Below are 11,923 nucleotides of genomic sequence, written 5' to 3'. Positions count from 1 at the left end.
TGCAAAACATGAGTTAAATAGTTCTGCTTTCTCCCTGTTGCTTGTCACCTTCTTGCCACTTTCTCCTAGCAATGGACCAATTGTTTCCTTAACCTTTTTCTTGTTTTTAACATGTTGGAAGAAAAAAAATGCTCCGGGCAATAAGTACTAAGGATGTAGGAGATGATCAGGTTGAGTCCAAGAGTGGAGTCAAGCACGTAATAAGTCTGGAGTCCCTTCAGGCCCACAAGAGATCTAAGTCCAGCCCCATTCTCATCTACTGCCAATTTGCCTTGATCTTTAGTAGTTCAGATTCTTGTAGTGAGCTAGCATGGATTAAATTTGTACTCATTTGAACAATTTTGGCCGGTGGTTTCTTGTGCCTGACATGTTCTGTTATTATCATATCTTGATGTACTTGGTATTTTAACATGCTAAAAAAAACCAGACTCAATATAAAAATAACATTTTAATGTTTAATAATCAATCCCCTATTGTAAAATGCATCTTTTAACATAGCAATTAACAAGAGTGGAAAAAAGCAGTATGTTTGGGAAGCTCAAGTCTCACTGTAGGTCAGATGAAATTGACAGAATTAAAGAAAGAAGATGAAACACTTGATTTTGAACAAGCAAACAAAAAAGCAGGCATCAAAATGGTTACTTTCCCTTTAGATATTGTAATGTTTTTCAATTTTGAATTAAAATTCAAAGTACAAAAATACCTCATTTTAATAAAGTGAGTTATAAAATAATTCATTTTTCAGAAACATGAAAAAGCCATACGTGATTACATACTTTAAAAATTGAACTTCAATGCAGCTTACGCTTTCTCACTTGAACGAAGACTGACCTAGCCTGTCAAGTCGAATTATAGTGCTAAGTTTATGACAAATTTGAGGATAATTATCAAAGAATGTGGCATAAGATGGCCACATCCTGAAACACACTGTGGGGAAAATAAATTAGGAAGCAAATAATATTCCTCAAACAACATCCTTCCCCGTTTTTTAAATTCATTCCGTACATTTTTCAAAACAAATCAGCAGAGGAAACATGATACCGCTAGACCAGGGGTCCCCAAACTTGGTAACTTTAAGACTTGTGGACTTCAACTCCCAGAATTCCCCAGCCAGCATGGCTGGCTGGAGAATTCTGGGAGTTGAAGTCCACAAGTCTTAAAGTTGCCAAGTTTGAAGACCTCTGCGCTAGACCTTCCTAAGGCCTGTAAATGCAAATCATCTGCCCTTTCCTCTTTTTGTCTCTTCTATTAAACAGGTGAAATGGCTACCTCCATTTGTTTTTTGTATCCATACCTAGTCAATTAGTCTACTTTTCCATCAAAATTTGCGTGCAAACAAACTATATGCATTAAGCAGAAGTATTTTGAGACACAGATGTATGAAGAGTGTATGCAACTGAGGACATGGCATTTTTTAAAAAATAAATGTTTTTGTTTTGTCACTCCCAACCCCTTTTCTCTATAGTCCATCCAATGCAGTAATTGTAAAAACATTTATCAAATAATGTACCTCTAATGCATAAATAACATTGTCATTATAAACCAAGATGAACTCTCCTTTTGGAATGGTTACCGATGCACTCTCTGTGCTGTGATAGCCCAGTGTACATTTCGTAGAAGAAATAAAGCTCCACCTCAGATCAAGCTGGCTTTCGGTGTCTTTTTCTTTTTCTTCTGTTTGATAAGAAATAAACTTTCATCCCTGGGGCAACTATTGTTTGTGTGGCTCCTCTGCTTTTTCTTTCTCTTCTGCTTTTTTCCTGACTCCATAGAAACTCGGTGATTTTCAGTTTTGCCCTCTGCCAAAAAGCCAACACTTTGATGAGGATGAGTTTTCCTTCTGCACCTCTTATGTGCATTCACATGGCCACCTCTAGGAAAGCACTCTTCTATCATATAGTTGTTCTGAACTTCCTTCTTACGCTTCCTTTCTCTGACTAGATCTGCATGAGACTTTTTCCTTGGGTTCTTATGATGTCCCCTCTTGCCATGTTCCTTCCAAACTTCCCTCTTCTTCTTATGTTTGTGCTCTTCTTGAACATAATCTGTATGTGGTCTTTTTGGGGACTTTGGTAGAAAACCAGCTTCCTGAAGTTCTGCAAAATAAAAACACTTGATGATACGTCACTTAAATATGGAACACTCTACTTGTTTACCCCCTAATTAGAAAAATCGATATATATATCCTGTTTGCAATTAAATAAATGTAATAAAATAAACTCTTCCATATCTCTCAATTTTACAGGTAATTTGTAAAAAGAACACTGAGCAGCACAGTGATAATGGATCAAGTCACCTAAAACAGATGTAGCAACCATGGGAATTCTAGTCCATAACATCTAGTGGATACCAAGATGGGAGCTATTTTGCTAAACCTGTATGTTTGAATACAGAGTGTGAAACCTCAAATCAAATATCTGATACCAAAATTGGATAAATCTTCCAATAAAGTAATTAGAAATTAGAGTATCTTTGAAATCATACAAACAGATATTTTAAGCAAAAAGTTGGACAAATGTAACTTTATTTTGGAAAGTCAGGCGAGGCAATGCTGAGAGGAGTCTACCTACAAACAAGCTAAAAAAAATTCCTTTTCACAGATTCACCGCAAATCCTTGACTTATTGAGGAGCTGAAGCAAGAGATACCAGTAAGTACTGCTGAAAGAAGACCCCTTACAAGTCTGACTGGATGATGTAACTGACCGGATGGTATTTGAGTCTACTACCCTGTTTCCCTGAAAATAAGACCTATCCTGGAAATAAGCCCTAGCATGTTTTGTGCATGTGTGTCTAATATAACCCTACCCCCCCCCCCCCAATAAGTCCTACTTAAGAGCCTGCGCAGCTGGCCGCATACCCATTTCAAGTTTGACATCACTGCTGCAATGCATTCACCTTCGGGCTGCTCTTGAAGAAATTTTGGAATCAATAGCTTGTGAAGATACATATAACCTGGTACACCCTGCTTCCTCAAGAGCTGAGCTGGTTGCCAGTTTGCTTCCAGATGCAATTCAAGATGCTGGATGCCGTCATTAAGGTCCTAAATAGCTCTGGTCTAACTATCTAAGGGACTGTCTTCACTTGTATTCATCTGTTTGTCCACCTAACTCAACCATGATCAATTCCCACAACCATATGATCTATTCTTACAAGATGGCCACTGGAAGGGTGCTTTTCTGATGGCTATCGCCACATTTTAGAATCACCCTGCTTCCTCAAGAGCTGAGCTGGTTGCCAGTTTGCTTCCAGATGCAATTCAAGATGCTGGATGCCGTCATTAAGGTCCTAAATAGCTCTGGTCTAACTATCTAAGGGACTGTCTTCACTTGTATTCATCTGTTTGTCCACCTAACTCAACCATGATCAATTCCCACAACCATATGATCTATTCTTACAAGATGGCCACTGGAAGGGTGCTTTTCTGATGGCTATCGCCACATTTTAGAATTTGGTCAGCTCTAATTTTAATGTCAATCTATGTTTTGGTACATTGAGGGGGGTTTCCTCTTAAACTTTTTTGTTAATGTTCAAGTTTTTATTTTATGAGATTGTTAACCTAGAACATCGAGATCAGATAGCACACAGAGGAAATATTGTTTCTTTTAGAGAAGAGGTTAAAGAGGTAAAGAACTGGAGCTTGCAGTTCAGTCTTCTGACCTTCCAGAAATGCTGAGCACTTGTTGCAAAAATCAGTTTGATGTTTGTTTGTTTGCATTTTTAATGGGTCTAGGTTGGATTTTTTTGGTGTTAATGGAAACATTTGGCATTCTGACCTCTGAAACTCTTCCATTTCCATCCTTAAAATTCTCACAAAACAGCTCCAGGTTATGCTGTCAAAATTTGGAAGAAAAATGTCTGAGGTTTCCACTGAATTTGAAGGGTTTAAAAAGTAGAAATAAAGACAGACATTAGTCAGAGGCAACCTATTCTCATTCCAGCTTTGTTTTTTTTTAAATTGTGCCACTAAACCTTGACTCTTTGTCACTAATTTTTTGCATGATTATGGGTTATTGGGGGGTTGCAGGTGGGGGTGCTGGCCAGGGCTAACCATCTTAATCTAGATTAGGTTAAAAGAGGCAGTAAACATGATAGTGAACTGATAAGAAGTGTTTTTTAAAAAACAAAAATAAAACCACTAAATATAGATTATACCTTGCACTTTTTTCTTTGCTCTCTGGAGGCTCCTCTTGCTGTCATATTCACTGTCATAGTAATAGATAAAGGGGAAAGTAGGAAATATCCCTCCAAACATTCGTTTCGCTGAGCATTCCTGCAAATCATATTTTAATATTATTGTCATACCTCTAGTTAATGCAAATTCAAAAGAAAGAAATGAAAGAAATTGACCCAATAGCTTTTCAATTGGTAGTAAAGCAATCTGTTTTCTTTAATAATGCATATTGAACCCTGCGGTTTGTCCCAAAAGAAGAGGGGCAAGATTATATAGAACAGTGATGGCTAATCTTTTTTGGATCGCATGCCAAAAGGGGGGGAGCACAGGGGGGATGTGCATGGGCGTGCCCATACCCATAATGCTATGTGCATGACTCCAGCATGCATGTGCGTGTGACAGCCCCCCCCCCGCTTTTGATGTGCTTTTTTTGCCCTCCCCAGGCTCCAAACACTTTCTAGGAGCCTGGGGAGTGCGAAAACAGCCCCCCCCCGCCCTCCTGGAGGCCCTCTTGAGGGTGAAAAAGCCTCTGGAGGGTGAAAAACGACCCTATGGGCAACCCAGAAAATCAGGAATAGTCACTTCCGGTTTGCCCATAGTGCCATTTTTTGTCTTCCGGAGATTTCAGGAGGCTTTCCTGAAGACTCCAGAGGGCGAAAAACAACTGTATCAGCAAACCCTGAACTTCCAGGTTGCCCGTATGGCCGTTTTTCACCCTCTGGAGGCTGCAGGGAAGCCTCTGGAGGGAAAAACGGCAAAAAAGAAGGCCGAAATCAGCTGCCCAGCAGGCACATGGTGCTGGAGCTGACAGGGCAATACCTGCTGTGCCCTAACAAATGGCTCCGTGTGCCACCTGTGGCACGCGGGCCATAGGTTCGCCATCACGGATGTAGAATATTGTTGCAAATTTAAAGTGCATGAAATATCACTACAAATTTAAGGAGCAAGATGCTGAATATAACTACTGATTAATCTAGTTTCATTTTGCCTATAAATTCATATAGTCCTGAAGTTACAACTTTTTTTTTTTTTTACTAAACGTTAAACTATTTGTTTGGCAAAGTTAAAATGGCACTGAAAGAAGTGACTTATGTCCAATCCTTGCACTTACGAACACCGCAGCATCCCTACAGACACGTGTTCAAAATTTGGTTGCTTAGCAACTGGCATGTATTTACAACAGTTGCAGCATTGCCATTTGCAACCTTCCCAGATATTACTTACAACAGGGGTGTCCAAACTTGGGAACTTTAAGACTTGTGGACTTCAACTCCCAGAATTCCCCAGCCAGCTAAGTCCACAAGTCTTAAAGTTCCCAAGTTTGGACACCCCTGACTTACAAGGAAAGTCGACGCAGCAGCTGAATTTACTTAATGACCGTGATTCATTTGACAACAGGAGTGATTCACTTAACCACAATGGCACAAACAGTCACAATATTGAGTGTGATTCACTTAACGACTGCCTGCCCTAGCAATGCAAATTCTGATTCCAGTTATGATCTTAAGTTGAGAATTATTCATTTATTGGAAAGCCTCAAAACAAAATCAACCACATGTCAAATGTGAGCTGCATTTCAGAGAGCTCTATAATGAATGGCATAAAGTTCTCACTTCTTCCCATATAGCATCATCAGTAGAGATGTTATGCTTCCTTTAGGATGGAGCCTTAGGGCGCCTTAACAGTTATGTTCAAGTTGGTACTGTATAGCAATAACATTCCTAAACCCTCTTTCTTGCCTATGAAAAAAATGTTCAAACTTGGAACAAGCCCAAAGAGAGAGTGAATGTTTCTATAATACAATGACTCCTTCCTATGATCTTATGTTGCTTTTGACTTGAACAGACCAAAGGAAAATTTCCAAACCACATCTTGTTCTATCTACAATTATTGCTATAGTGGGGTATGCCACATGTCTTCTAGGCTCCAGAATTCAAATATTCAGGATGAAAGTAAGAATTCACTTTAATCAAGAAATCCAGGCATTTTACTTGCTTATTTTATTAAATTTATATGCCGTTCATCTCACTTTAGTCTGGTAGCGTTATCTTTCATCTAAAGATCACAATTTTAGTGCAGCAGATAGAAAAATCACAATGAATAAAAACTTTTGCTTTTCTAAGAAATAATGGTTTAATCGTATTGGGGCATTATTTATTTATTTATTAACAGTATTTGCACAAGAATCCTTGTAATCACAAGGATTCTGGGCAGTGCAAGTAACCAAAATTAAAATGTTACAAAATATTCTTTTAATCCAATAAATAATTGCATGACAATCATATTATTGGCCAAAGACTTGTGAGAATAAAAAGGGCTTTCTAAATGAATGAAAAGTGGAGCCAACAATTACACAATACTTCAGAATTTGGAGGCTAATACTGAAAAGGCCTGTATATATACCAAGCAATCAATCAGAAAACAATGCCCTAATGAAGGAACAATCAAGGTGAAAACCGCAACCTCACCAATACTGGCAAGGCAAGTTACTGTACAGGGAGCAAACTTCACACTCAGTAGCACTAATGACCTAAAAAGCAAACAACCAAGTTCAGAGAGTACCAAGGACCCCACAATTCAACCCTGAGCTACTTATATTTTCCTCTATTGGATTTTGTGTCTCTCCTTCTACATCCTTACAGCTTCCATGCCTCACAGTATTTCAAGATTTCTGTAGCATTTTTAGTCAGCCTGTCTCTCTCTCTCTCTCTCTCTCTCTCTCTCTCTCTCTCTCTCTCTCTCTCTCTCTCTCTCTCTCTCTCTCTCTCTCTCTCTCACACACACACACACACACAGACAAAAAGAAAGAGGGAGGGAGCAGTTGTCTATCATACATATGCTGATGACATCTCACTCTAAACCAACAAATAAACTTCCCCAATTTATAAATTTGATTTGAAACAACTGGTTATTTAATGTAACTGAAGAGATCGCCTGCCAATTCACACGCAATATATCTTGAATAAAACTTTGTTCTGAAACTTCTCAAGTATATGGAATTTCTTGGCTGAAGTGCAGCCCTCTGCATACCACACATGACTAGGTGCAGCTTTCCCTAAATCCCCTCCATGCCTGAAACCAATATAGTGAATTCTAAGAGAAATATTGAGGTCACCCAGAACAAAAGAAGGTAGGAGGGAGGGTTGAGTGAACTCATAGATAACTACTCAAAGTACTTCAGCTACAGATAAGTAATCAGTTCTTCACTGTGGTCTCTGTGATCATACACTCATGGGTGAATAGCTGGCCTATTATCTAGAGGGGCTTAGTGCTCATAAGGTACAATACAAAAGACTGCAGCTCTAAAAGCTACATCCTTTTGAGAATGAAAATTCAGATGATAATGCTGGATACAGATAAGAAGTTGTCCTACATAAGGAGAATCTAATGTAGAGGAGATGCAGATAGAATCCCAGCTCTTGCAAAGTAACCAAAGAAGAGGGCACTTTTGGTTGCTGATCTTATAACAAAATCTGATGGCTGGAACAATCGATTTTGAAAAATCCACGATGTTTGGGACGGACCCCAAAAAACTAAAAAGCATATACTGATCTCAATGAAAGTGAAAAGCAAACAAAGAGCAAAGGGAATGACTTCTCGGTTACTATTTGGAAAAGGAGTGTACAGTTATGTCCTGATCTCAAAAGAACACAGGCCCAAACGTTTCAGTGAGACATTTTTATAAGCTTGAGAAGATTCCGAGTGAGCTCTGCTCAGACACATAACACATAATGTATGTGAATCATGAGAAAGAGTAATTTCAGGGAAGAAATAAAGATCTCTCAGTGGTTATTTTCCATTTACTTCAACCAACTGCTTTCTAGTGATTTCATGCATAGCTATTAAATAAGAATGAATAATCTTTGATTGCTGTGGAGTGTACTCCTCCAAAGTTTCTGGAGATGCTGTAAAGACAGATATTCCAAGAAGATGGACTTTCCCTTAGTAGCTTGACAGTAAAGCCCTAGTGGATAAAAAAAGTAGAGGCCTCTAAAAATAGCCACTCCTACTTGCTTTAACATGGATCCATTGAATAATAATCTGAATAGTGTATGACATGCACTTCCCAGACCTGTCTCTTCTAAGTCAACTGCCACTATTGCCACAAGCTTTGTATTTTTAAATACTCTGGAGATTTTCCTTAGCACCACAGGTAAAACACACAGGATAGAAATCTCAGGCTTTCATCAACACACCTGAGAAAAGTTGCATTTGACTGACAGCTTGGAATATGAATGCCAGGCAGAGCTACAAAGTCTCTGCTTTGTTTTCTTCTTTTCTTCTTCAATTTGCAGATGTGGGCACAAATGTGACTAGTAAGATTTAACTAACATTGGGATGAGCCCTCCAGTTTAGATTCTTGCATGAACACATTTTAGAGGAAAAAGATTCTCAGCATCATTCACTTGATTGCTAATCCTGTAGGTTTCTTTTCAGTTCTCTGTTTTCCAGAACAATAACTTTGTAGCTTCTTTTTTTGCTTCTACTGATGCTAATAGTTGCAGATTCCTAAACTTATTTATTCATTATGTTTTATAGACTTGCCACTGACTGCAGTAAAGAATATGAATGAATGAATAAAGATGGATGGATTTTTTAATCCCCGAGGATTGTGATAATGTCTATAACACAATATGCAATGTCTTAATAATTTCTCACTTCTGATATTCAAAGAAGAATTGAAAAATGCAAGACCTGTTCCTGCTATGAAGCTGCTGAAAACAGTGATCTTTTTGGAGACCTGTACAGTGGGGCAAAAAAGTATTTAGTCAGCGACCAATTGTGCAAGTTCTCCCACTTAAAAAGATGAGAGAGGCCTGTAATTGGCATCATAGGTAGACCTCAACTATGAGAGACAAAATGTAAAAAAAAAACCCAAACAATCACATTGGCTGATTTGGAAATAATTTATTTGTAAATTATGGTGGAAAATAAGTATTTGGTCAATATCAAAAGTTCATCTCAATATTTCGTTATATATCCTTTGTTGGCAATGACAGAGGTCAAACGTTTTCTGTAAGTATTCACAAGGTTGGCACACACTGTTGCTGGTATGTTGGCCCATTCCTCCATGCAGATCTCCTCTAGAGCAGTGATGTTTTGGGGCTGTCGCTGGGCAACACGGACTTTCAACTCCCTCCAAAGGTTTTCTATGGGGTTGAGATCTGGAGACTGGCTAGGCCACTCCAGGATCTTGAAATGCTTCTTACGAAGCCACTCCTTCGTTGCCCGGGCGGTATGTTTGGAATCATTGTCATGTTGAAAGACCCAGCCACGTTTCATCTTCAATGCCCTTGCTGATGGAAGGAGGTTTGCACTCAAAATCTCACGATACATGGCCCCATTCATTCTGTCCTGTACACGGATCAGTCGTCCTAGTCCCTTTGCAGAGAAACAGCCCCAAAGCATGATGTTGCCATCCCTGTGCTTCACAGTAGGTATGGTGTTCTTTGGATGCAACTCAGCATTCTCTCTCCTCCAAACACGATGAGTTGTGTTTCTACCAAACAGTTCTATTTTGGTTTCATCTGACCATATGACATTCTCCCAATCCTCTTCTGGATCATCCAAATGCTCTCTAGCAAACTTCAGATGGGCCCGGACATGGACTGGCTTAAGCAGGGGGACACGTCTGGCACTGCAGGATCTGAGTCCCTGGCGGCGTAGTGTGTTACTGATGGTAGCCTTTGTTACGTTGGTCCCAGCTCTCTGCAGGTCATTCACTAGGTCCCCCTGTGTGGTCCTGGGATTTTTGCACACCGTTCTTGGGATCATTTTGACCCCACGGGGTGAGATCTTGCGTGGAGCCCCAGACTGAGGGAGATTATCAGTGGTCTTGTATGTCTTCCATTTTCTAATTATTGCTCCCACAGTTGATTTGCTCACACCAAGCTGCTTGCCTATTGCAGATTCAGTCTTCCCAGCCTGGTGCAGGTCTACAATTTTGTTTCTGGTGTCCTTTGACAGCTCTTTGGTCTTCACCATAGTGGAGTTTGGAGTGTGACTGTTTGAGGTTGTGGACAGGTGTCTTTTATACTGATAACAAGTTCAAACAGGTGCCATTGATACAGGTAATGAGTGCAGGACAGAGGAGCCTCCTAAAGAAGAAGGTACAGGTCTGTGAGAGCCAGAAATCTTGCTTGTTTGTAGGTGACCAAATACTTATTTTCCACCATAATTTGCAAATAAATTCTTTCCAAATCAGCCAATGTGATTGTTTGGTGTTTTTTTTACATTTTGTCTCTCATAGTTGAGGTCTACCTATGATGCCAATTACAGGCCTCTCTCATCTTTTTAAGTGGGAGAACTTGCACAATTGGTGGCTGACTAAATACTTTTTTGCCCCACTGTACATCTGTTTGGAGACCTGTTCTTGCTTCAGAACACATGATGTCAGAGTATAAGGCACCAGATGATTTAATTAATATACTGTTCTTAGGATAGTTCCAATTCATTATAATGAATACTACTAAACCATACCAGCGAGCCTTAACAGATATGGGAAACCTCTCTGTCTGTTAATCTAGACCACTCTTAACTTTTGACCTTTTCGTAATCAAAACCTTCACTGCCTTTATTAACAAACAATTTTTTGTTTAGTACCATTTTGACATGCCTACAGATTCTTAATTCTCTTTTATGACAGGTTGGTGACAGTTAAAATTGTGATTTGATACCACTGTCTTTGAGAAATGACAAGTTCTTGTAAAATCTCAATGAAGTCAACGAAATGTTAACATGCTCCATTAGGTCATCCAATTTCTCCTGATTTTTTCTTGTATCTGAGTATCAGCCAGATACTCATTGCAGCTTAAGATGTCAAATATGATAGAATAATTCCAACTATTTCTAGAAAGAATTCTAGAACAGGGAATTCTGCACAGATCATATGTAGTATTTTTAAATATAAATCCATATCAATTCCAGGAAATTTTACAAAACAACATACCCATCTTTAAGCTACCATGTTTTCCCCAAAATAAGACAGGGTCTTATTTTCTTTTGACCCCTGAAATAAGCACTTGGCCTTATTTTCAGGGAGGTCTTATTATTTTTGAGGTGCAGGAGGTGGCAACCATGGGCACCTCATGGCTGCTGCTATGTTGCAATATTTTCGGGGAGGGCTTATTTTCAGGTGAGGGCTTATTTTAGTGTGTGTGCTCAAAAGCCCAATTGGGCTTATTATCTGGGGAGGTCTTATTTTCAGGGAAACAGGGTATGTTAGTATATTATGCTATTTTAAAGCAATCAATGGGCTGTGTTTTATACAATAATGTACAGGATATTTATTGTAATAAATGTCTTCCATTTGCCATTTTATTTTTACTCCCCTGATAAAATTTGTTGATATTCCCAACCTCAGTTGTGTTTAAAAGCTGTATTTACATTCTGATAATCTATTGAAAACCTCCACATCTATGCAATTAAAACAGTCTTCCTAACTTTCTCCAATCCATAAAAATAATAATTTATTTATACCTTGCATTTTATTATTTTTACAAATACCTCAAGGTGGTGAACATATCCACCTTGATTTATTTACATAAAATAACTGAGCCCTGGTGGTGCAGTAGTTAGAGTGTGGTATTGCAGGCTAACTCTGCCCATATTCTGAAGTTCAATCTTCGTAGGCTCAAGGTTGACTCAGCCTTCTATTACTTCCGAAGTCAGTAAACTGAGGACTCAGATTGTTGGGGGCAATATGCTGACATTGCCCAGAGAATGTTGTAAAGCACTATGGGGAGGTATAT

The 11,923-nt window shown here is 39.0% G+C and overlaps 1 protein-coding gene across 1 annotated transcript in view; it reads right to left on the bottom strand.

The window, feature by feature from the left end:
• Window positions 1-435: 435 nt before the first annotated feature.
• The window catches only part of ZCCHC7 (zinc finger CCHC-type containing 7), a 145,541-nt gene continuing 134,053 nt past the window's right edge, over window positions 436-11,923 (bottom strand). Inside the window, exons 7-8 of the mRNA XM_081943845.1 lie at window positions 4,154-4,379; window positions 436-2,096 (exon numbers count right to left, since the gene is read on the bottom strand). Of these exons, the coding sequence (XP_081799971.1) occupies window positions 1,636-2,096; window positions 4,154-4,379 (687 nt within the window). The 3' untranslated portion in view covers window positions 436-1,635. The remainder of the gene's footprint in view (window positions 2,097-4,153; window positions 4,380-11,923) is intronic.

The sequence above is a fragment of the Natrix helvetica genome (genome assembly GCF_964273705.1).
Source record: "Natrix helvetica genome assembly, chromosome: 2".
Classification (NCBI taxonomy): Eukaryota; Metazoa; Chordata; class Lepidosauria; order Squamata; family Natricidae; genus Natrix; species Natrix helvetica.
Note: the sequence above shows the minus strand (reverse complement) of the source record. Positions and strands in the feature narration are given on the sequence as shown.